General features: G+C 37.8%; 1 protein-coding gene across 1 annotated transcript in view; it reads left to right on the forward strand.

Annotated features, from left to right (window-relative positions):
- The window catches only part of LOC132843294 (kelch-like protein 29), a 181,555-nt gene that overhangs the window by 109,671 nt on the left and 43,971 nt on the right, over nt 1-27,913 (forward strand). Inside the window, exons 4-6 of the mRNA XM_060866502.1 lie at nt 832-979; nt 3,697-4,188; nt 21,001-21,139. Coding sequence (XP_060722485.1) covers nt 832-979; nt 3,697-4,188; nt 21,001-21,139 — 779 coding nt within the window. The remainder of the gene's footprint in view (nt 1-831; nt 980-3,696; nt 4,189-21,000; nt 21,140-27,913) is intronic.

Below are 27,913 nucleotides of genomic sequence, written 5' to 3' on the forward strand. Positions count from 1 at the left end.
GTGTTTGTGTGCGTGTGTCACAGTGTGTGTCCGTCCATGTGTGTATATCCGTCTCAGTGTGTGTGTGTATGTGTGTCTATGTGTGTGTCAATGTGTATGTGTCCATTTACATGTGTGTATTTGTGTCACTGTGCATTTGTGTGTGTGTGTGAGAGAGAGAGAAAGAGAGAGAGAGAGAGAGAGAGAGAGAGAGAGAGAGAGTCAGAACTTAAAATGATTTCAGCTCCATTCTTGATTTTTCCCTGTATACAATATAGAGAGAATCATTAACATCTGAGCAGATAACATGTAAGAAACTCATTAAAGAAAACAACTGACAACACAATAGCTTTGAAATTGAATAATCGTAATAAATGAGAAACAGAGCACTTTGTGTGTTGACTGTATTAACATATTTCTGCACACAGGGGTTTCCAAATTTGAGGATTTCCCATTATTATGTACTGGCCCTTTAAATTCTGGTATTAAATATATGAATCAATGACATTACTAAGAACAACATTAATGCAACATGATGAATAATAAACTGAGAAAGCAGAAACATGTCTGTGTGTAAATTAGTTTGCTTTTCTCCATGTGATTCACTTTGTGCTAATATTTGTGCTGGACGGTTTTCATGTGCTTTTTTTTGTTTGTTTGAATAGCACACAAACTCCTCCACTATTCACTATTCGCTGCAAACAACATGTTTCTATTATCAGGAACCTGTGCAGCCAGACGCAGGAGGAGGTTTTGTCCTCAGTTGGTTTTCAAATCACAAACTCAGAGTGCTGCTACTCAGAGTCTGTTATTGGTCTAGCTAACATGTTTGCTCTGTGTTGATTTCTCCAGCCTGCAGGTCTTTCTCCTGGTGAGAATCAAGCTCCTGCACTGCTCCTGGCTCCAGGCTTGAGGTGGGGCCAAACACCCATCAACCAGTCCACGCCGTGGGATACGGACGAGCCTCCAGTCAAACAGCACAGAGAGAACGACACGGCGGGTATGAGAGCCCTCTTTCACCTTTCTCCTTTGGATGCTACTGAAAAGAAACAAATTTGTTTTATCCAAAACTCCAACACATATCTACTGAAAAGGACCATGAAATAATCTCATCAGCGTTGTCACTTAACAGTTTCTGGCTAATTCTATTCCTTCTATATACCCACACTGACCTGATTTAAGGTTTAAAAATAAATGTGACATCTATAATAAGAATGGAAAAGATGAAGTGATAAAGGGTTGGAGGCTTCTGACATCCTCTTGCAGAGATGAACTTACACTCGCTGCTTTAGAGCTGCCAATTTTCTCCCATTACTCTGGCAGCCTTCGAATGTTAGCGTGCTAAATCATTCACGAAGCGGTGAAAGAGGACTCGAACTCCACGAGTGAGTAACCAAATCAGAACTCATGTATCAGTTCTGATATCAGCACAACTTTATAGTACGTTTTACACAGTAATGCGCAATAATAAAAAATTAAAAACAGTCGATTATTATTCAGTCTGAGTAGACCCAGACTAGTTCAAGCGCTTTAATGAGGACGACGTGTTTCTCTAGATGGACAGACCTGCCTGTGGAGAGGAGAGTCGTTATTTTTGACCTTGATGATTGGACATAGTGACCGACCCTCCCTGTCTGTGACCCCCCCCCCTTGTGGCGTGGTGTGATTGTGTGATTGAGGGGCTTCCAGAGTGAAGCAGTGTTCACATTAATCCCTTCTCACACTTACAGCACCCTGCATGAGCTCCATTAGCTCTAAAACCAGCTCCATTTAATTGAAGTGAACTACATGGATCCTGCTAACAGCTCAGCTGATATTAATGAACGAACTGAAAAAAGAAATGCTCTGGAACTTCTTTTTTTTTATTATTATTATTATTAAACCTTTCTTCAGACATTTTTTAAATGTGTGTTTTTTTGGGGGGATTTTAATTAGGAGATAAATTTAAATCAACTTTCAAAGGCCAAAGAATTATGTACGGAACAACTGATATTTCATCGTAACACATTTTAATTACAGGAGACAAGCGAGCGATCAAGTCCAGGATCCAATTCATGTTAATACAATCACTTTTCCCTTCTAAAAACCTTTTATTAACTGTGCAGCTGAAGACTGCAAGAAACTGTGAGCATGTTGGGCAGCGCTAATGAGTGCAGGCTTGTGAATGTAATTATGGTGAAGAAATTGACAGGAACTCTAATATCTTTGATAAAGAATGAAGTGCTGGGCGATCTAACTTACACATTCCAGTAAATCGATACACATCCAGCTCGACTGAATGTTTTCTCATGGTGCACTGTGGGAAAGAAGCATCCTGTGCTTTCTGTTATGATTAGCCTTAAGATTTTCCTGAATAATGCAGGTAACATGCTCACACACGCTGCACTAGATCATCTATTCTTATTACTATCTCTCCCTCTATCCACTCTACAGTGCAACTAGGGCCATGAATAATGTTTTTAAATCTTCCTTTTTTCCCCTCCTGGTGTAAAGTACCCCATAGGCCTTCTGTGCTATTTTCGTTCCTTTTCCACAGGAGACAGGGCACAGGTCCAACGTGGCTGCATATTCATGAGATTAATCAGGCCTGTAGTGGATGTGGATAAGCTTTCCCATGAGCTGTTTCTCTGGGTTTGGTCCACAGACCTGTAGCACCTAGGACGCACGGACGATATCGGACATCATCAGCTCACATTATGCACAGTATTTCTATCTCAGCATATAAAGAGAACTTTCTGACACGGTATATAATCCATACGTGGTGCTGAGATTCTGTGATACATGAATTAATTAGTGAATGCATTAGTTGATACAGTTCTCTGGGGAAGAGTCAGTCTCAGACCTACAGAAAGAAATGTGCTGTAGTAAGGAAAACGCTTACATAAGATAAACGCATTGTTCTTTAGGGCCAGATTTATAAAATGATTTATTATGTGAGCAGCACGTTATGAGTCGTTTTTAATCTCGACGTGTACAAACCCGCTAACTGACAAACACTCAGACTGTCAAGATCTTGGAAATGAAAACATTCTGTTCAAATTTTTCCGAAAAATTACTGAGCATTATAAATGGACTCCAAGAGTCCAAGATAAAATTGAGATGGATGGCATACTCTCTCTCCCGAATCAAGCACAGTGACACTAGCAAATCTTGGTCTTCTGGGAGCGTATACGTGTAGAATTCTAGTGTATGAGGATGCTGCTACCCTGTGACACAGCAAAAGCAGAACTTTTAAAAAGATGCAATAAGTTGGCTTCATGCACCTCAGAGGAAGCATGAGATTGCCTTCCTTCTCCCTGGGTGGTTGTTGTATGATATGGCAAATCTGACTGTTGGGTGGGAATTTGCTAAAATAAACTAAAATAAGGGGAAAAATATGCCAAATGTGTCATAAACGACATTGACCTTGCATTGATTTTTCACTTTATGTAACACTTTACTTTACTAGGTCTTAACCTCCGAGATTTACCACTGGCAAAAACAATATTCAAAGTAAATACTGCACAAATATTGTAGCACCCTAATATTGACTACTAATAACACTATTACTACTACTGAATAGTACTATAAGTATACATATATACATTATATATACATTATATATAACCGATAAAGTGACTTTTAAATCTCAAATAGCTTCAGAAGCTTGTGAGAAAGCATGATACCTATAATCTGTAAGTAACCTTTTCCCATGACATTTCTGACCTTCTCCATCAGGGCCTCCATGGGTGCCTCCGGTGGTTGCAGTGAGTCAGCCGAATCTGTTAGCTCACTCGTACACACTGCCTCAGCCTCCTGCCTACAGCCAGGGAGCTTCTGTCCAGTCGCCTGTCATTGGCGTAACCCCTGCCATCCAGACCCCGGTTCCCCCTCACCACCCGCTCATGACCGCACACTTCCAAGTTCCTCCGCACTCGTCCCAGCCGCCGGGCAACCTGGTGCTCAGCTTGCAGAACCAATTACCTTACAGCACCAACCAGCCACCCATCACGCCCTCGCCCATGCCAGCCGGAGGACACAGCGTGGTGGGCAACGGGCACCTGACTCACCCACTCATGCAGCTGCCCGCTCTGCCTTCCGCCGCACTGCCACTGACCAACGGGCAGCCGTCGCCCGTCTCGGCAAATCAGGACGGCCCGAACGGGCTGCAGATGCTACGTACGGTCGGCATGGGGAAGTACGAGTTCACAGATCCCGGGCATCCTAAAGGTAAGAGAGCAGAACCACGGCTTACTTTGGTTGTTTAAAAAGCAAAAAACTTGCCTGGGGCTGTCGTATAGTATCTCTACCAGGAAATTACATTTGATGTTGGCATTTAATGAAAGATGTTAAAACATGCTGCTGGGAGGTTGTTAAAAATAAAGCCCAGGACCAGTTAAATCAAAGCACTTTCAAGATTGTGGATTTAAGCAGTAAGAAATGCCACTTGAACGTGTTGCTTGCCCTGAAAACATCTCGCCTTCTGAGAGTCATGTTCTGTGGAGATTTAACTGGTTTTGTGGTAATAAATTGTTGTTTTCACAAGATAACCTTGGATTAGGCCATGTCAGCCCCAAACAGATGTTCACTATTCCCTGGGCACTTTTTGCATTTAATGAACCTTTTAATCTAGGTTTGGATTGGCTTTTAAGCTCTTTTGAGTTTTTTTATGAGCTTTATAAAACCTGAGCAATTTACTTGCCACACTGATCCAGCTTTGTCTTTTAAGCTACAAAAATTAAAGATCCAATTCAAGCCCTTTATGTCGAGGACATTAGCTTGTATATTTTTCATGATTTGTTGCATTTAGCTGTTCCTTATCATCGCTTTGCCATGATATCACATCCGAATTAGAATTTTTTCACCATTTTTTATTAACTTCATTCATCAGTGATGCTTCTTATTACTTTTTGTATTGACAAGTAAAATAGAAAGCTTTCTGGGAACATGATAGAGGAGGGTTTGTCAACTACAAGGCCACGGTCTAGATGTGAAGCCAGCGTTGTATTTCAGCGGATCGAACTGAGCACTTTAAAAATGCTGTAGTAGAAATGTTTGGGGAACGATTGACCCTTGTTGAGCCACGCTTGCTTTTTAAACAGCAACCAGTGTGACGTCTGTAGCAGATCCTTCCTTACAGTCATCTTGCTGTGAATCTTGCAATCACATACATATATGTAAATTATTGACTTCAAGGCAGCTCATCAAGAAAAAGAGCTTTCATAGACTTGAAAAACATGTTTAAAGATAATTAGGCAGAGAAGCGGTGTGTCCCCCGTGGAGAGAAGCTCCAGAACTGAGCACACACTCGTGCAGGTGTCAGAAGCGCTCCTCTTCTCTCGCTTATATTTTCTCATCATGGCTAAGTGCAACACGCTGAAAGGGTTAACTCGGGGAGAGCGAGGTGGCACGGCAATAAGCGAAGCCCTGCATGTCCTTGGCTCCGGTGCTAAATTTGAGAAGGGCAGGTCCTCCTCAGATGACATCTTGACAAGGATCATGTGGTCAAAAGGATCAAAGGTGCACATATCATACACCATATGTGCGCCTCTCAAACTGGCCTTCGTCTGTGTGGTATTTTATCCCGGGTACAGCTCTTTCTCAACATAAAGGAGGGATTCTAGCTTTTTACAGCTACCTGTGTATGTGTGTGTGTGTTTGCGTGTGTGTGTTTGTGTTTACTCTTGTTTGACCTTCACAATCCAGAGGCATTTGTCAGTTATAATGTTTTTTTTAAATAAAAGGAGAAACGCTCACAGGCACGAGTACGCAGTTGATTTGCCCTGTGGCTTTTAAGAGAGCAATTTATCACCTAGCCACGTGAACAACCGAGCGAGAACAAGGACGAGCTAGGAAGTGCCGGCGAGTGTGTTGATTTGTGCGCGCGTCTCCACGTGTGTATTTAAAGCCATTCTCGACCATGAATCATAGCCACCTTTCAAGCACTGCCTTTGTTTGTAGTTGAGGAATGCTGAGATGCCTGACTTTGAAGCCGCAGCATCAGAGAGGCGGTTGCTCCATGCGTGATGCGTCCGACTTCGCAAACTGTCACCTCGATGCAACGCTAGGTCAGAGTGTGTGGAAGGAGGAAGGTATATTATGTGGTGTTGACACTAAAACAGGAGCACAGGCTTTCCACCAGGTTCTGTATCAACAGGGCAGAACAGCCTCAGGACATACAGTGAATACCCATACGTTTCTCAGCAGCGGCAGGATTATATAGAGGAAAAAGTCGGCCATAGATCATGTCTTATATACTCTGTCTTGCTGTTCACCTTGTAAATGGATGTTAATAAGGAGAAACCAAGGAACGGGGTCATTTGACGGCACTACAGGGATAAGGAAGTGATGGATGAGACGATGTTCCTTTTTTGAAACAGAGCCACTATTCTGTCTGAAATCCACCACATCAGACGCCTGAGCAGCGCTTGAGAAAAAAGGTCCCTGTTGACTGCCTACATACATTTTTTTTATATTAACGTTTCTTTGCTTATCACAGTGGAAGTATTGAAATGGAAAATAAGATGCCGTCACGCACCTAGCTATAGTCAACTGCTGCATTTTCAGTATATCATTTTCTGTCTCACTTGTTGGATGTATTTTGTAGCTCTGATGCTTTAGCTCTATCCTGGCCCTGATTTTTCTGAATTCTCCGCACCAAACCCCGGGTCGTCTAGACAGCTCAATTAGATCACTAATCAGTTTGGACAGGTAGTTATCAGCATGATCGAGAGGCTACCTCACAAGTGTAGCTCTCAGACCGAGGCTTAGAGCTCATAATGCTGTCACTTACACTCACACTCAAGCGTCCACAACACCTCGTCTCAAACATCTACGCATGCGCTTTGTTTCTTTAAAAACGTCATAGTCAGAGAGCTAATGCGAATTTTAATCCAAATACCTTTGCTTTGTATTTCACATAAAGCCGTATGAGACGAGGAACATGGTTGACTTGATGCCGAAATTGTATTTCCACTAGCAGTATAGTTATCGTTAGTAGGTTCGGAAAGAAATATTATCATCTTAGAGCAGTGATGAGCAGCGATTTACGCATATATTTACATTTCCATATAAATTAAAGTTTTTCAACTGGAATGATTTGAAATGGGTAAATATATCGGTTTGTGTGAGCATGTTCTACGCTCGCAGGGCGGTATGAATCGGTCGCTGCCTGCGCCTCTAAACCGAAGCATAATGGTAGGCATACAGTCGAGCTGAATAGCTACATGATTTATTGCTATTCATGGAACATAAATACTTTCTCTCACTCAACACTGTTTCAGAATTTTTTCCTGGAATTGCTTGGCAGACATTTTCTGCCACCTTGTAACTCAAATGCTATTAAAAACCGTGGGATGTGGTAGCCTAGTGGTTAAGGTGTTGGGCTACCAATTGGAAGGTTGTGAGTTCGATTCCTACGTCCACCAAGCTGCCACTGCTGGGCCCCTGAGCAAGGCCCTTAACCCTAAATTGCTCAGTTGTATAAAAATGAGATCAAATGTAAGTCGCTCTGGATAAGGGCGTCTGCTAAATGCTGTAAATGTAAAAACAACTTGAACAGACTTAAATATTCTATAAAGCACAATTGATAACATTCATTCAAAAATTCCCCAGCGTTCGAATACCAAATATTTGGATTGCTGTATACTTCTCAGCGAAGAAGAATCCCTGGAAAGTAAGAGATGTACTAACACACACGTATAACAGTACGACCGGCTGCCTGACCGCTGAATTAAACGATGGGGAAGCCTCCATTTTGTGATTAACTCACAGCTGCTGGGGCTTCTCTGGATCTTGGTGAGAAATTCCAGCAAAGCTTTGGACGTATGCCTGCGATCACCACAGTAAAGCAGATTAATCATGCAATATAGATGAACTGTTTGACTGATTTGATGTGCTAATTAAAAAAAAAAAAAAAAAAAAAAGCATTTCTGCCAAATGGCTGTGTTTTATTGTCCTGTTTACTGAAATTTCAAGGGAGCACCGAAGACACTTTCATGGAGCTCTTGATAATAGCTTTTATATGTATTTAGAAACGATTAGAGCTGTATAAAGTTGATAACGATTGCTTGTATGCATCTATTAATGCCAGTAATTCATTTGTAATTAATAATCGTGTAAAAAACAAAAAAAAGCTTCGCTGTCGACTAGAATTTCGTGCCACGGACTGTACAAGGTTTCTAAGAGGAAATGATGAATAAATGAGCTTGTTTTTAATATAGAGAAAACACCTTTCAAAGAGCTTGTGAGAAAAACTGTGGCATAATGAATTTCATTAGAAAATGATTAGGAATTAGAGAGAGCAGATTATAAAAATACCTACAAAACATATACAAACTCAAAAGAATTGTAAGCACAGTTGTAATGATTTATGAATATGGGCTGAGTAGAAAAGTGTTACTGACACGATTACGCCGTTTTGCCGAGATACGTTTCAGATATTTGCGTCAGCATTGTAGATAAATCTGATTTAAAGTTAAACTTAATTCGAATATTTTGCTCAGGAGTTTAATGGAATTTTATTTCAACAGGCAAACAGCACACCTGTGACAAGAATCACACATCAATTCAGAAAACTGTGTTTAATGTAAACATTCACAGCACAATCAGGTAATAACTGTGGATTGAGCATCTCGCTTATGAACAAAGACACCCTAGCAGCACAGACTGTGTCACGCTGCATAGCTTCTGCTGCTGCCACAGCCATGGCAGCCCCTTGTGCATTATTATTCGGAGTGCCTCCATTGAGACATTATTCTGAGCTGGAGTGAAGCTTGGTGTGGGAGAGGAGATGAAGTCTGTGCTCATTATCATGCTTTAGAAAGGAGAATCCCACTGTGAGCCCATACGTTCCAGCCCTTGCAGTTAATATAATACACAGCTAGCGAGAGAGCTCATTAAGATTGATCATGCACCAGCCGACTGGGCCGTACCCGAACCTTGCACCGCTTCCATTAATCACTCGCTTTTCAAGATAACATGCCGCGTCACCAGACAGGTCCACTCAGAGATGCAGTCGGGAAAACATTGAGTTCTCTCTTATTCACTCTGCGTTCCTGCGATGTCCACGGCTTGTCACTTACTGCACACTTCTCCTCTCTTTCTCTCTCTCTCTCTCTCTCTCTCTCTCTCTCTCTCACTCTCTCTCTCTCACCCCCTCTCTCTCTCTCTCTCTCTCTCTCTCTTTCTCTCTCACACACACACATCGCACGCACACACACACACCTGCCCTTATATTTCTCTTTCTTTCCCTTTTTCTTGCAATTGTGCTTTTATTTCACTGAATACAGGCCATCGAAGTCAGCACTTTAATGACCTGTTTTCAGTAGGGAGCCGGAGTGATTAGGGAAGCGACAGGGGAAATTTGATGGCAGAAGGGATTAGACTGTGGGTTAAAGAAAAGTCTTAAGTTCAGATTGCTTGCTTCCTGTGACATGTGGACCGAGATATAAACACACACACACACACACACACACACACAAAAGAGAAAATGAGCAGCCTTGGCTCTTGTTGGTTGCAGAACCTCTTCTTTGTTGGCTGATGAGTGATGAACACAGCACCAGTGAGAAAGGGTCAGAGGAAATGAACACCAGATCAGTTCCCAGAGACGGTTCATATATAATGTAATGTAATGTGTGTAGGTTTTCTGTTTATGATACTCACTCAAATTGCCTTCTAGGTGCAGTGCAGCTTATAGAGATATCGGTAAAGAGGAAACAGTGTGAGCTTATATCTCATCCAGCCCCTAAGCAACCCAACCCACTCCACCCAACCCCACCCTACCTCCCCCATGGGTGCTTCAGAAGTGGAAGCTCAACAGGAAAAGGGTTATGAAGATCTGGTATGCTTTTTTATCACTCATTACCAGGCCGGTGATATTCAGGGCAGCGCGGTGCCCTGGAAAAATATCATTTCCAGCTCCATACACGCTGCAAGCATAAATCGATTTGTGTGTTTAAGTGGAGTCAACCTGGAAAGGACTCCATTTCCCTGTGCTCTATAAGCAGACAGTCGCTGTTCCCAAAGATTAATTGGCATAAGTTGACGTGTAGTTTTGTGCACAGGGATTAAAATAGGAGGTACGGCTTCATCAGTAAAGCTTCCCGAGCAAATAGTAGATGGCGAACGTATGCGCTGTTCTCTACTAATGAGAATGTGTTCAATTACAGAATGAGAAACAAGGTTACACAAATAGCCATGTAATGCAAGGGAAAATGGCAAGACTCAATGAATGTCATCACGAAATCTCCCAGCTGTGCTGATAGCATTTAGCCTGATAGTTTTACACTCCATTCTCAGACAGAAAAGTCATTCACTCCAAAATGCTTCCAGAAGTGCAGTCTCCAGCGTAACACAGCCGAGCGAGAGCACACGCTGTTGTTTCTTATGGATTTCCAAATTCAAACCATTAGTGTGAAGCTGCGGTTTCCAGTTTGTCGACTGTTTTTAATTGTGTGGCTGAAGGAAGAGCCTGAAGTGTGACATTTCTATGTAAACTTTTCCACATTGCCAGCTGTTTATTTTACGATTGCATTTACGTCAAGGCTGTAACCTTTACAGTGTTTTATCGTTGCTCGGTAATGCAGAGCTGAAAAACGTGTGTGCTTTGTCATACGGTCATGGTTCTAAAAAACAAATGGATATTTGATGTCCAATAGAATAAAAGCCCCTCAAACTATAAAATACAATAAAATAGTCATGTCATTTCTTTCTTAATTCTTTCTTTCTCATTCATTAATATCAGCACCAATCCTATTATGTGGATTGAGATTCTGTCAGTTTTAGCTCACACTTTAAATGAACTGGGTGCCATTTTTCCACAGGTCATGTGATTAGTAGTGTGAGTGAGAGAAGTGTTTTATAATAATGAAAGCAATATAATATATAATATATATATAATATATATATAATATTATAATACAATATAATATAATAATATAAGCATTTTATCAAATGCCAGTATAATATGATGGTATTTAACTCCACTGATTTTGCAGTATTAGTGCTACTTCTACTACTATTATTACTACTATTGTTAATAATAATAATAATAATAATAATAATAATAAATACAGATCTTCAGCCAGTCATGTGGCAGTGGATAAATGCAGATGTTGTTGGCAGTCAGGACTGGAACAGAGTGTGCCCTTTTCTGTTGTAGCACGGCCTTCTCACTGTTCGATATGGAGTACGTTTTTGTTGTTGTTGTTGTTGTTGTTGTTGTTTTTCTTCTTCACAACAGTTGTGAAGAGTTGATTAATCGTCTTATCCTCTCTGTCAGCTCAAAGCAGTCTATCCGTTCTGCCCTGACCTTTCTCATCAACAAGGCATTTTCACTGACAAATCTGCTGTCCAGTGAATGTTTTTTTATTTTTATTTTTTTTTTTCTTGCACATTTTTGTGTAAACTGTAGACAGAGTTCTGTGTGAAAATCCCAGGTGATCAGCGGCTTCATATTTTGCTTGCATTTTCCTGATGTTCCTAATAAAGTGCCCAGTGAGCGTATATAATAGATCATTGTATCCTTGTGCATTTTCTTCCCTTACTTTTTTTTTTTTTATTATCAGTTGATTTTTACTGCTATTTTGAACTTACTGCTATATTGAACTTGCAGCAACAGCCATGAAAAGTGTTTTATAAATAAAGATCATAATTGTTATCATGATCATCGAGGAAATCACAGGGTCTCAGCTCTATGCACATTACAGTCATCATTCTGGATCGTAGGGGTGAACTGCTTGGATGTGAAGCTTAAAGAGGAAACTGTGAGTCTGAGCCAAACATACTGACGATGCAGGTTTAAGTTGTGTTCATCCAGGTAAGAAAATGATGCTGTTGGTGAAGGCACAGATACATTGGCTGGGAAATTAAACATTCGACATGCAGAGGATGTTGACAGATTATTTTTCCATTTCATTATTGTTAATGTGTCATGGGTATGACGTGTAGTATGGCAGTAGTGTGATGCCTGTACACGCGGAGGAATGTATATATTACACCTATCGGCCCTGGCTAGAGTTATCCAGTCGTGTTTAGCAGCCAGACTGGCAGATTGGCTGATGTTTAATCACCAGTTGACAGCGACAAAGATGAGCATATTTTCATTCACAATTAATTAAAGAACACAAGGCCATGTTCAGTAACGAGACGTACACACAAGTCGGTGGTCTGCAGCACACTGTCAATTATAAGCCGATGATTTCTTCTAGTTTTTATTATTATCATTATGCAGGCGTCAGGGTGCCTGTTTAATCATTCTTAATGTGTGTGCGTGTGCATGCTTGTGTGTGCGTGTGTGTGTGTGTTTATTCATGCAGTAGTGAGAGCTCAAGGTGCCTGCATTAATAATTTTGAGTTACAGTAACCAGGCTTAAATCGATGCACAGGAGCAGATAAAAGCAGAGTATTAACAGCTCTGTCTTGCTGTGTCCAGACCTGATGCTTGTGATCACAACTATCACTGATGTAATCAGAACTTAATATACAAAAATAAAAAAATAATATATATATATATATATATATATATATATATATATATATATATATATATATATATATATATATATATATATATAAAAGCTGTGTAGCCTGAAAAATGTTCAGATAACAATAAACTGAATTTTGTACCTGTATCCTTTGTAGAATGTCTTTGAAAGAGATTTACATTCTACATATTTATAATCAATATCTTTTTAGCTTCCAAAGAGAACTGAATTAATTATAACGCTCTGGAGAAATTCAAGTAATAATGAAGAAATGTACAATTTTTTGGAGGATTGTACACATGCACACATACACATCTCAACTGTGTGTGCGTGTGTGTGTGTGCGTGTGTGTGTGTGTGTGAGTGTGAAGACTTCATACATAGGGAAAATATTTTCAGCATGACTCTATTTCTTTGTAAAACACACAGAGTCATCTCTCTCACTCATGATGAACTTGTGTTAACACGTCTGGTGTTGTGCTTGTATTTGCATTTGAGTGCGTTCTCTTAAATGATTTTTTTGTGCTGTATCGTTTCCTTTAAGTGCCACCACAGGTTCTTCTTTTGTTGAATTTTTTTTTTTTTTTTTTTTTTTTTTTTGCATTTGTTTAAAAATGTTAGCTGCTTAAATCACATAGTTACTTTGTTTACAATTGGCCTGCTTTATAACTGAAATAATAATAATAATATAAATTAAAATAAAAATAATCATAATAATAATAATAATAATAAAAATAGTGGCAATAATAAATATTCTGACTATAATTTTTAACTATAATATATAATATAATATAATATAATATAATATAATATAATATAATATAATATAATATAATATAATATAATATCCCACAAAGTCCTTTTTCATTCCTAAGAAATGAAATTAACTGTTAGAGAAGTTAAAACTCACAGAATCCCATGAAACCTCTCTTGATGGCCTGGAAATAATGTGCTTAAGCATTTCATTAAACAAATGTTTGCAGTGTTTTAGTTATTTTCGCATGTATTAGCACTCATCCTGATGAAGTTTGCTAGCCAGCATATCGGTCAGCTTGGTGTAGATTTGGCCTGTAGTGTTATCTGATGAAGTACGGCTTTATTATATGTCATTAATGCATCTTGCTGTGCTGTTGTTTAGATGCATTTTGCCAGTGTTACTTTAGAAAGGCAAAACTGTCTCTCAGCAGTATTAATAACTAGAGCTATTAGAGTGGAGCCGAGTGAACCTAGAGGGAAAGAATCACAGCGGCCCGTGGCTCCGACACATCAAAATGACAGATCGGCTGCTGCCACGCTCCTGATAGATCTGGCGTCGTGTACGGCTGCTGGCACTTCTCCTGTTCTGTGCAGCCCGCTAGGTTCCTATTGTATGTGTGTGTGTGGAACAGTGGCCTGAGAATGCATCTATACCCACACTGCTCTTTGCGTTTCCATTGGAGACGAGAGCACAAAGGCCGAAGGGCGTCTTCTCTCATACAAGGCAAGGCCTTTGGTTTATCTGTGCAATAATCCCCACAGTGTGAACAGTCTCTCTACACAGAGGCCTTGAGAGAGAGCACTGCCTTTCGCAAGATACATATGAGAGAGGGCTCTTTATGGATTACACTGGGCACCAGAGCTTTATACTGTTGTGACGGAGACCAAAAGTTTGCAGAAAAATCCCAGAAAAACGTCTCTAGCCGTGAGATGCCAGAGGATGGAGTCAGAAACGCAGTACGACTTATCACTTATCACTTACACATACAAGGTAATGTAAACTGCTCCAGAAAGTTAAATACAGCATTAAAGTAGGTAATAACGAGAGTCTGTGTAAGATGAAACCTGGCTGCTGACTCTACCGTGTAAATATGGAATATTCCAGAAAGCGTAGCTGTTAGCGCTGCTGCGTTATTTGATTTGGACTTTCATGGATTGTCTCCTTGCTTTGGCTCTCATCCTTATCAAGTTATCATCTGCCTATTAGAATAATTTGGGCGAGGAATATCAGGTTGGTTATGCTAACACATGTGCAAAACCAGTGTCTGTAGATATTTTATTCCACTTTGTCACTCTGTGACTGATGATCAGAATCTGATTTTATTCACGATCCCTTGTAGCAGAGCCACATAAGGTGACACAATGTATAAATGCATAACCGTTGTGTAGTGTAGACAAAAAGCTCTAGTGTATCAAGCACACTTTCTTTGGTATACAGCTTGTTCTTCTTCTTCTTCTTTTCAGCCTTTCGGCTGTTGTGTCTGTATGTATATTATCCTCTTATGTACTTGACCCTGCAGTTAGCTTGTCTCAGAGAATAAATTTCATAACTGCTCCTCTGTTCACACCAAAACTCTGGCTTTTACCTGGACAAAGAGAGCTTAACAGACTTAACAGTTATTTCAATACAAGATAAAACCTTACTGCTTTTTTTTTATTTATTGCTGTATGTTTATCGAGTAATTAAATAATATTGATAACTGCTTTTACATTCATGTTCACACACACTACAAATCTTAGGCGATATTTAAACAATGCTTTTCAGACAAAACTGACCATTTATTAAATTAGTTAAACATCCTAATTAAATATCGTCACTGCTTTTTTCCCCTCTTGTGATCAGACATAACTAGTCTACCTGTGAGGATCATTTTCAAGACAAAAGGTCTCATGAAAGCTCAGCCTATGCAGTGTATTTTGTTTTTTAAGGTAATTCGGCATGTTGCCATCAAGATACTACACTGGTTTAATGATAAGCAGATTTGGATCAGTTGGAAGCTGGATCTAATATGGAATAATCCAGCATGGGGTGTTTTAATCCAGCAAGGTTGAATTTGAATCCAAATTGAGGGTAAAAATAACTGCGTTTCTGGGCTGTAGACACCCAAGTTGTCATGGTTACAGTGTGCGCGTCGCGTCCTACGAGCAGCTTCTTTTTTATTTCGGCACAAAAGAAGCTTCATGCAGCGCTATTTCTCTACAATAACACCTAGCGTAATGCCTTACCTGAAACACGATAATATCACATCTGCGTAACCATGAGTGAAGAATAGCCAGGGTAGGATTACCAATGACTTCACTTCAGTGCTAGCCTGCTAGCAGTGAAGCTAAGCTAATATTAGAGGAGCTATTTTAAATAAAAAGTAAATTAAATACTTACGTAGCAGACAAAATTAACCTTAACTGTAAATAAAATTATATATTATTTTACTGATCTAAACATTAAAAAAATTGCAAAGCATAAATATATATATATATATATATATATATATATATATATATATATATATATATATATATATATATATATATAACTTGTCTGTATTATTTCTTGTTTATTACGACAGACTTATTTTCACTGAAATAATGTTAGCTCATGTACTTCCTGTCAGCAGGCTCATAAAAAAACTATAATTAAAAAAAGCTTATTGCCTACAAAGGGCCTAATTAATAAGGAAATATAATGTTAAACGGTTCAATAAAAATGTGCTCTAAATGCTGAAGTCAGATTATAGTAAACAGAAAGTTTTCTTAAAATTACCTCTACATTACTACATACATAGTATTACATCAATTATGTGTATATTTTAAAAAGAATTACAAACATTCAGAAATATTTCATATACTGTAAATACTGAATACATTTTCAGTAGCAAATTCACCTATAGACGATATTCAGTGTTAGTTTTTTTTAATGAATTTTAATGAATTCTTTTTTGTTTAACTATAAATAAAATTGAGTTACAATTATATACTATAAAATAAATTTGTTTATATATATATATATATATATATATATATATATATATATATATATATATATATATATATATATATATATATACTGTAATTACAAAATCTGTATTATTTAATCCTTTTTAACAGAAATTCTTCCCTAATATCTTACAACTTTCTGAAATGTGCAGCTTAATGAAGAATTAATAAAATATGTGTTATTTTATAATTGTGCTTTTTATCCTCTGCCTCATTGCAAGACATATAATGAGATAATATTTCAGACAATGCAGTTTAATTACACTGATAATGTATATGAAAATGAAATAAATATGAAATAAATGTAAATGAAAATAGATTTTGGTTATTGAATGAGAGGAAAAAAACTGTTTAAACATTTTATTTATTTATCTAATCATTTATCTAGCTACTTAATTATTTATCTATTGAGCTGATTTTTATTTCTTTCTAAGCATTTCTCCAGTAATTAAAATATATTGATGACTGTTTGTACATATAGGTTCACACACGCTACTGCATAAAATCTTAGGAACCTTCAAAACATTGCTTTTTCCAGAAAAATAAAATGTTACAGAAAACTAAGAATGGTTTATCTGCTAATACAGAAGCTGGTGTGATTTTTACAATCTCCTGAAGATTACGGAGGGGAAAAAAAAACAAAAACTTACCAGAAAAATTCCTTTAGAAAAGTGCACCGTGTACCTGATAATGAAAAGATAAAAAAAAACAAAAAAAAAACATTATAACTAAATACCGACCTCGAATAAGTTTATTACTGTTTATCTGGCTGCTCGTCGCAGTGGATTGTGGAATGTAGAAATGTTTCTACATCTTTAGAGCTGTATAGCAAGACTAGTATCATTACACAACACTGTACATTTCAGAAATAGTAGATATTAAGAAGGTAACATACATGATATGAGGTAGAAATAAGAGAATGAGATATGTCAGTGTTGCTAAATAACTGCTGCATTAACACTCGTATCCACTTATTAGCTCTAAGGATGTACCGTCAAGGTATTTGAACATAATATACTGTATATATAGGATTGCTTTCTCACTCCTTTTCTAGCTCCTTTTCTGAAGCATGATTGTGTTCATAAAAATAATGAGTAAGTTAAAACATTCGGTCAGTTTTTAACCAACATTTTTTTAGTTGCTAATACAGTAAGAAATTTATTTTGAGTAAGACATTATGTAGATTTGCATCTTCAGTGTACTGTAATAGTATGTTAAATGTACAAACACTAGATCATTTATTTACATTGATGCCATGGAACAGCTCATCAGGCTTTCAGTCCTCTCACCTTCTCACTTTCTTCGCTAAGTGTTAATTTAAACAGCGGAGGTGGAATACTAGCAGCACTTCCCGCATATCTTGGTGTGTGTGTGTGTGTGTAGATGTGTGTGTTTGAAGGAAAGCACACATATGCCGCAGGCTGTTTCATGCTTCGCGCTAATGATGTTCTATTCCTCGCTGGGCCTTGACCCTCCACTTATACACCGCAATTTTCTTTTCTATCAGCCGTGTCCACCAACTTCGCGGGAGAACCATTGTTCAACTGCAGCTAAAGTCCCTCATTTCTCTGTGACTGCCTCCCTTTTATTCCGTCTGCAAGTGAATTGGGTGTTTTCTGCGACACGAGATTGAAGGTGAAAGCCATGTCGGTCACCCCCCCAGCACACACACACACACACGTACACACACATGCACACACACGCACACATGCACAATGGCTGCTCTAGTTACACTGAAAATCTCATAAATTCAAACAGATTCAAACGGGTGACTATTTCCATGAGGTGTGAGACCTGAAGGTGAAACAGACATGCATCCCAGTTAATGTATTTATATGATCAGCTGTTATAACTGACACACACACACACACACACACACACACACCGATCTTTAATGCATATTTAAGAGCATCTAAGGTTTTGCTTTAGTATTAATGAGAGACACTGTAAACTATATATTTCTGCTTTCTCAGCTTAAAGCATTGAAGAGCTCTGACCAAACATCATATATACCACCAGTGGAAAAGGCAATTGTAGCAAAAAGAAAGTGTGGATGTGAAAAGACACGGTTTTGTGGTTACCGACTAAATCTAGGTGAAATTTGACCTTCACATTCCTTTGTCCTTTGAGCCAGTGGAAACCAACATGCACATGTGGTCTAGTGACAGATGTCAGAAACAAATAGTAGCATCATTTTTTAAACTTCAAATTTTTTTATCCTGTTTCTCTGCTTCTGTAAGGCTGTTTTGTTATTATTAAAAAGCGATTTTACCTGATTTTTATTTCTCCCTCGATATTTTCCTCTCATAAAAAAAATTGTTGCCTTGATCTATGCTTCAGTATTTTGTGGTACAATTCTGTCTATATACACAGATACAGCACCCTGGAGCAGTGAGGGTTAAGGGCCATGCTCAAGGGCCCAACAGTGGCAGCTTGGCAATGCTGAGGCTTGAACCCCGATCCTCCAATCAACGACTCAGAACCTTAACCGCTTGAGCTACCACTTCCCCAAATCTTCCTAACAATAGCAGATCATGTAGTGCAAGACAACAGTGTAGTGAATTTGGAGCTATACAGCTAGCCTTGAATACACTAGAATCTGTTCTGTATTAGTGTAGTGGCCGTTTGATTCACCTTGTCATTATCATTGCCTGTGTATCTGTACCTCCTCACTCCAACCACACAATCCCATTACGTGAGCATCCTTGGACAAGTAGCTATATGCATTTAACAAAGTTCAATCTATACTCATGCCTATAAGCTATGTTTGGCATTTCGTCTGCGTTGACAAACCCAAAGTTCTCTCAGATTTTGTTTTAGCTTCAGTGCAGTTTGGTGCAGTTTGAAATGCCAAATTCACCCCCCAACTACTGCAACAAACACTTGACCACTGAGTTTGTTGTGCACTTAATTTTTTTGTAGAGTTGTATTTTTTTATTCATCTCTAATTAGTAATAAAATCATGTGGGGAAACTAGTCCAAGAATAGAACTCGATTTAAACAGCTTTTTACTGGGAGTAAGTTTTATTAGCTAACATTCTGCAGAGTTTTACAGCGCTGCTAAAAGCTGATCATGCAAAATGGACTTTCATTTCAAATGCATTAAAGTATCATGTGCTACATATATACGAGGTTCTGGATTCATAGATTAAACTGCTGTAAAAAAAAAGAAAAAGAAAGGTAAAAAAGAAAAATACAAAAATAGCAGATTAAAATGTTATCAGGGTTCTATAATAATGGTAACAACAACAGTACAATTCTTACTACTACTACTACTGCTACTACTACTACTAATAATAATAGTAATAATTTCTATAGTAGTTGTTGTTGTTGTATTTATTGTTTAATGTTGTTATAGTGTAAGTTAGTTACTCTGAGCGTTCTGAGAGGAAACTAATAGGCTTCTGTAGATATATGATATACCTGAAAATCATTAGCCTTGTTTGTTCTCAGCGCTATATAGTGAGCAAGAGTGTTAAGAAAAGAAATATGTGAGCTTCCTCCCTCGGTACAGTGAGTGTGCTCTGCAGTCTGTAGCTCTTGACCTTGTACTGCCCCTCTTTTAAATTTTGACGGGGAAGTTCACTTTACAGAGCCTCATTAAACACTGGAGCCACTTCCTCTTCGGCTCATAGCTCTTCTAGTTTTTTTTTTTTGATCATTTAGTTCATTTACATATCTATATTACACATTTTTCACTGGGATACTTGTCTGTTCTTTTGCACAGTCACTTCTAATGTAGGTTCCTTGTTAAAACAATAAAGAGCAGATACCGAAGCGTCAGAATTACACTAGGAACCCTTTCGGTTTAAAATGGTTTCGACTATTTTATCATTTTAAAAATCATTCAAAATCAGGGTAAAAGTGTGTGGACGTCTTTGCAAGCGTTTTTGTCTACTGAATTTTGTTTGCTTGAACACATCTGCACTAGCTTTCTGAGCTGATTTTAACAGGAAAGTACAAATCATATTTTCGGGTGCTAATACTTCAGATAAAGGCGTTTTCTATAATGGAACAGTGTAATATATCTTGCGGTTCTTGCAGTTTGTACATTTTAGAGGTGCACCGCTATTGTAATGGTGTATTGATTATGTGTCCCATCCTGAGCATTTAATCAAACACAAACATGTTTGCTTTTCTACTAGCTTACCTCAGATTTATTACAGATGATGACTACATGAGCTTTTGCACTCAGTATGTCAGCTTATCTAAAACACAGATAGAGAGAGAGAGAGAGGTTTGGCTGAGTCTATTGTATGTTTGCACATCAGGAAACTCAATTTGTGTATTGCATTGTGCACTGGCTGATCTGTTCCTTTATCCATCTCCAGCATGTCCAGTTCTTATATTATTTATATTTCTGTAGAAACAATGTTTGGTCGATTCTTGTTCTTCTGTTTGATTGAAGTGTTTTTCGTCAAGCTTAAAATATTCAGCTCATAGCCTATGTAGGTCAACCAGTTGTGGGTCTCGTGCCAAGTGTCAATGTCATCTGAAAACACTCTGATAATTCAACAATGTTTTTTAACCTCTAAAGTACTATTTTCCTGCTAGCGTGCTAATGTGCTAATGTGCATCGTGTTCCCTTGGTGCTTGTTATTGCATAATTTCCGACGTGTGTCTGTTTGTTATATATTATTGTCTAATGTGCTGTACATTTTCTCCTTTTCTCTTATAGAGAATTTGCCGATATGTTGGCCACATATTTGTTTTTCAGTTCTCTGTTACTGCTGTGTTTTCTGTTCATTATAAAACATACATTTCTAAAACGGTATTTGGCATTGTCTGTTTTTTTCTTTGTTCTACAGAGATGTTGAAGGAGCTGAACCAGCAACGCAGAGAGAAAGAATTTACAGACCTGAAAATTGTAGTTGAAGGCAAAGAGTTTGAAGTCCACCAAAATGTTCTAGCTTCCTGCAGCTTGTATTTCAAGGACCTGGTGAAAAGGTTTGCCTTTCTTCCCTTCTCACCAGACATGGATCCGAAGCGTTCTTTTCATAGGGCACATTTGTGTGTTTTTTTTCCTTGCCTCCCCCTCTCTCTCTTGCAGGTTGTGTGAAGACTTTGGTTTCTATCACAGGGCCAGCAGCCATTCCTTCTCCCCCTCAAATGAATGTATCTCAAAACGGGGGAAATAAGTCAACTTTTTTTGTCTTTTCCCTTTTTTTTTCCCTTTCCAATTTAGAGTGCATTAACAGATAACAAAGTGTTCCATGACTGCTGGATCTTAGAAAAAAATAATGGATGAACTCCTATTTTTTAAAATGGCCTTACTAAAACAATACCTTATTGTGAATGTTGATATTGTCCTTCACTAGCTATGTGGTGTCTGTCATGTAGCTATGGCACAAGCTTTGTCGGCTGTTTTATCAGTACGTACAGTACATAGGGCATAAAGTAAATGCATTCCCATTCATATGGTAAATACTCATGCTCTAGTGAATAGTAGGAAAAAAGCACTCGGTTACAAACAAAGGAAACTACACAGCTCCTTTCCTGCACTTTGCTGAATCATTACCTTCACAGGTCAGAGCTATCTACTGTACTGACTGCTGAAGAGCAGAATTTTATATATTACTTCCTCTATATTGCATTTGTCTACTCACATTGCAAACTTACTTCGTTTTTATGACTATTCAGTCGTTTTATATTCCTGGCAGTGCCTTTATTGACATTAAGGAGGTTAACAGGATAGTAAGGGAGGTATTTGTTTGTGTGTGAGTGGGTGTGAACTCATTTAGCCGTGCTTGTATGCGTGCATTCATTTACACTACGTTTTTAAACTTACAATATGTGTGCGTGTGAACATATTTCTGCTTGCTTTCTGTATACGACAGATGGACTTACTAGGTGTAGTTTGTGACTGTGGTGCATTTCCCATTGTGTATAGTAAGGTAAGGAATAATTGGCAGAGAGAAGCTTTTAATACTAACATCCTGACCATGTATACAGGTAATTTTAGTCTAACTGTAAGTAAAAGTCTGATTAACAATTCTCTTTATTGTTATATATATATATGTATATAAAGCCAGTTGCTGTAAGGGTTTTTAAAAGCCCTGGCGTTTAGTAAAGGTTGAGTGGATAGAAACTGATTGTCAAAGCAAGAAGGTCAGTGAAATGAAACCTCATCAGAAAGCTGAAGCTGAGGCCAGGCTGCTGCTTATGTAGGCACAGACACGCTTGTCACAGTGAGCAGCAAGCAATTAATTAATATCTTTCTCAAACCGGACTGTTTATGTCTTTGTGCCGATGCCAAAGGTTTTATGACAGTGACCTTGCAACGAAGACTTTTACCTTAATCAATTTTAGCACTGTTTCATTAGATTTGAACAGACAACTCTGTGCTACAGAATCTTAGGTAGACTTAATCACCTTAAGGATACTGGCCTCATTACATTGTGTGCTGGCTGCGCTGTCTATAGAGTGACGTACCTGAAATCCAATGAAATGGATCAATGACCTTCTCCATCAGCTCTCGTCGTGCTTCTTAGCTGTGTGTGTGTGTGTGTGTGTGTGTGGTTGTGTATGTGTGTTTTTCATTTTAGTTTTTAAAATTATATTTTCAATATTTTGAATTAGATTTGCTTTAAAGAGGTCAGTGTATTTGGGAAATGTCTTTGTATCAGTAGTTTATTTACAGCTCACTGCTGGGTTACACACATTATATAGGGTTAAACTCACTGTAGGTGTGTTGTGTGTGTTGAGCTAAACACTTTTAGACCTATATTGATTATCCTAAGCTAAGGTCGTAAACTTTCACTCTCCTTAAAGAACTAGTCCAATGTTTTTCAGCATAATCTCTATCTACTTCATCTGCAGCATGTGTGTGATTACCGTGAACAATACATGTTTCCCAGTAATTAGGAGAAAAGACAGAAATTCAAAACATACCTACAACAAATGTCTAAGAGCGGCTTTGTGTTTAAAACATTTTGTAAAATCAACAGAAAGCTCCAGTAACATGACAGAACGAGATCATTTATTTCCAAAACAGGAGAGAGAAAAAAAAAATGAAAATGTCATTAAAACGTATTCTCATCTCTGAAATGATTCATTATTACAGGCTATTACAGAGCTAAATTTATAAATACCTTTGAGTGAACTTTTCCCACGATTCACATAAACACTTTTTGATCCTGTTAATTTTCCAGTGAATAAAGATTTGATGCAGGGAAACTTTTCGCATCCCTACAGTCCATTTTTGTCTGTAATAATCACACATACACTACAGACGATATGAAGAGTAGGAATGAAAATTCTTAATAATAAAAATGATTATTATATTATATTATATTATATAATATTATAATTATTATATATTATTATATTATATATCAACAATTATTAATTAGTAATAATTTTTGGATTTATCTATCTAATAATTATTATAAATATTACTATAAAAAATAATGATTATAAAAAAAATGCTTTAACTATGTCGTTTTTATGTAGTTTGTGACCGTGGTGCTTTTCTCATTGTGTAGCATGAAGGATGTTTGTTATTTGCTCATATGCCAACCCTGATCCTGTTTTGTTTAAATAATATTAGGGATTTCTTATTTAACATTAAAGATGATATAACATTAAAGATTTGAAATACATCTATTTATATATCTGCTTAAGCTACATATATGTGGACATTTTCAATGCCAGATTTCAACATTTAATCCTGAGCCAGTCTTGTCCTCTGTTCCTGTTCATTACATCTAGGGATTTTGGGCAGTTTTTCTACTCTTGACCCATACATGAAGTATATCAGTAGGGGCAGTGTGTGACATGCTACCTGAAGGATGTAATGCAACTCCCAAATGTGCATGCACGCTCTTGTCTGTCTGTCTGTCTGTCTGTCTTAAAAAAAAAACAAAAAAAAAACTATTACTCTCCGCTTTAGCATCTGTTGCTCGGTGCAAAGAGATGGATTGCCCTCAGTAATTCCATTTTCCCCTTTGGATTTTCAATAAGTGTGCTTGGTGCCACTTTAATTTATGGGCAGTGCCTCTGCGCCAACCCATCAGTGTGTAATTTGAAACATGGCAAGCTGTGGGAGCATCTCACACCCCCGCTCTTATTTATTTATATGAAAGCAATGTGTTAGTTTTACTGGAGCTGTGGCATCATGAGAGAGGAAACAAGACAGTGGGAGATTGTTATCATTAATGCTTTAGTGTGGGATGAGTAAAATGAGGCCTGCTTCTTCTTTCTCCTGAATTTCATAGGTAATGAATTTCTAGTCATTTCTTCTTGTTTTTCAAAGCCTTATCTGTTTTTCACATTAGACTAAATGGCCACCAGACTAATGCCTGGGCCACACTACAACACTTCTATAGTCTTTATCGATAACAGCCGATATCTATCTATCTATCTATCTATCTATCTATCTATCTATCTATCTATCTATCTATCTATATATCTATCTATCTATCTATCTATCTAGTTGTTTGTTTATTTATTATTATTATTATTATTATTATTATTATTATTATTATTATTATTATTATTATTATATTTTATTATTATTATTTTTTTAAATCAATTTATTTATTTATTGATTTGGATCGTCCTTTAGTCATCAACTTCCTAGCACACATTTCCCCAGAATAAAACATCATACAGTTTAAGATTATGGTCACGAATCAGAGTCCAGTGATTCTGACACTCAGAGCCTTAAACCTGACAGAATTTCTGAAAAACAAATATGACTTCAGATACAAACAAATACGGCAGCTTTACCTTCACTGGCTGTCTGCCTTTACTTAATAAAGATGTTGCACTGTAAATATTGAACATGTTAACAATTTACACATTTAAATTTATAGTGGATTACAAATAAGACCAGCATAAAATATGGACCCTTTTTCTGATCAGCTTCAAAACCTGCCTGAATACATTTTTATTTATTTATTTGTTTTTTTGTTTTTTTTGTTGTTGTTTTTTTTGTTTGTTTGTTGTTGTTGTTGTTTTGAGAAAATAAATGAACGATTCTCATCCAGCTCATTTTTTTTTGTGGGCAGAACTGAATTGCATGTATAAATATAGATTGAATAATAAAAAATAAGCTATTTCCTGAAAAATACTTCTAAATACAACAGACTGATTCATTTATTCAGTAAGATACTAAAGGTACACCAGGCACTTGACATGTCATTATGCACAGAGCATTATATAATTAACATAATCAATAGTCTAATAAAAGCAATTAACTATGAAACTTGTTATTACAGAGACATAATTTAATAAAGACTATTTCCCACAGGCACATGCATGCATTTGTTGTAGGTCATAGAAGCCAGACACGTTCTTTTTAACTATTGACGTGGAATCTGTAAGTGTAAATCAAATAGTGTGTTATTAAGAAAGTGTAACAGTAAAGTGTGAAGAAAAATCAATTGTGTGTATTTTTTTTTTCAAAGGGAATGAGAGACATTGATTTGATTAGATATTACAGCAGCATGTCTACTGATACCTAATGCACTTATTCCAAACCAAACACTTTTAATGATTATGCTGGTCTGAGAAATCCATAGATTTTTCTGCCACAACCACGCAGGACAGTCTGGTGATTACGACGACAAACATACGACCCATGATCAGGTCAAACCTGATCCCAAAAAACCCTGATTCTGTTTTAAAGACAATCTGCAGTGTCTGCTTGAGTTTTCTGTTAATAAGTGGCTCATCTCTCAATACTGCTGTAGAAGATTTGTACCACAGTCTTGAAAACACAACAGAGCCTCATTGTCCCTCAGTTAGTAAAAGTATTGAATATTTCAATACTCCTGAACATCAGGTTTTGATTTAGTTTGTTGCTAACAAAATGCCAAACCCAAACAAATTCCCACAATTACCCTCAATCATGGCTTTCTCTTTCCAATCTAGCGTCTAAACATTTCTTTGCTACTGTAATACAGCATTAATGAATTCAGTGTGTGTGTGTGTGTACACGTGTGTGGGTGTGTGTGTGTGTGTGTGTCCTTTTTTACTAGAATGTTTGTGTGTGTTTTGGATATGTCTCTAAAGGAACAATAGCCAGTGACTCCTGGATGTCCACAGCTAAATCTTTATAATAGTCTACAGCCTTATTGAGGCCAAAATTTGAATAAATCTATTGTTTATCCTTATTAGGAAACTGTGTGTGTGTGTGTGTGTGTGTGTGTGTGTGTGTGTGTGTGTGTGTGTGTGTGTGTGTGTAAATGTTCCTATGGAGGAACTAAATGCTTTCTTTTTTTATTTGTTTTTTTTATAGTTTTCTCTGTCTTTCTATTGCACTCATACACCAACACTCTGTGTGTGTGTATATATATGACATTCACACACATGCCACACATATTTTCTCTTTCTCATCTCTCTCTCTCTCTCTCCCTCTTTCTCTCTCCCTCTTTCTCTAAAGCCTGCAGTCAGAAGCCACATAAATTCACACTTCTCTCCAAAGCTAGAAAGCGATTTCCATAACAAAAGTGGCCAGACAAAGCAAATTGCTATCCAAGCCAATTCACATTGCACTAATTGACCTGGCTGATGAACATTCTCTTGTTTTATTTCCATCTCCTTGTTTTGTTACCCCCCCTCCCCCTTCTGTCTTTTCCTCCTCTTCCTCCATAACTTAACCCAGGATAACACCCCCTTCTATTATCTTAAAACCCATCACCGTGACAATTAGGGAGCAACGAAAATAACAAACTCTGACGTTTTTTTGCTTTTCAGGAGGCAGAAACATTGACAGTCTTTTCAGCTGTATCTACAGAGCCATAATTGCACGTTGTCCTCTTGAGTTGGCCTTCTCCCCCTTCAAGCCCACTCCGTATGAAGACTAATAATGTCCTACACACTCACATGTTCATGCACAGGGCCATGGTGAAAATGGCAGCTGCAATGTTGATTAGGGTGTTTTGTCCAGGGGGTTTCATGGCTGCTGGGAGGGAGGGAACAGGAACGGCTCTCTCATTTCAAAAGATCCAGGCCCAGTCATGGAACACGTCCCACTCCCAGAAGAATGGCTGCTGGCACACTGTGGCACAACTAACCTGCCCTTCCCTCTCTCCTCCACCCTCTGTCCATAACACTTGTGTCTGTCTGTCTGTTTGTCTCTCTGTTTGTCTCTCTGTCTTTCTATCTGTCTGTCTGTCTGTCTGTTTGTCTCTCTGTTTGTCTCTCTGTCTTTCTATCTGTCTGTATGTCTGCCTGTTTTTCTCTGTCTATCTGTATGTCTCTCTGTCTGTCTGTTTGTCTCTCTGTGTGTCTGTCTGTCTGTCTGTCTTTTTGCATGTTTTTTAAAAAAGGAATATGCTAAATGAAATGCTTATTGCACTCTCTCTAATTTCTGTTATTTGGCAGTGCTCGCAAAATTGGACTAAATGTGACACTGTGCATTTATGACCCTAAAAAAATGACTTCTGAATTGTGTTGCTTGTTATTTATACTATATGTATGCTATCATATGCAAATCAAAAAAGGCAATAATTAATAATTGTGCTGTCAAACAAAACAAAATACCATCGCAAATTTGGACCTAAAAGCCAAAACAAATCTAAGGTGATATTTTATCTTGGAGTATTTTTCTCCCTTTTGCTCCCTGTATCCTTGCAGTAATCCTTGCAGTATCTGTGTACATGTTTTTTTTGGCATGTCTCAGACACTGAAACAGAATCAGATGCTGTCTGGCCATTAATTGCACTCCTCTTGGCCTTGACCTTGACTGGATTATTCTTTCACACAGGGCATAAA

Source organism: Tachysurus vachellii, chromosome 3 (assembly GCF_030014155.1).
Source record: "Tachysurus vachellii isolate PV-2020 chromosome 3, HZAU_Pvac_v1, whole genome shotgun sequence".
NCBI lineage: Eukaryota > Metazoa > Chordata > Actinopteri > Siluriformes > Bagridae > Tachysurus > Tachysurus vachellii.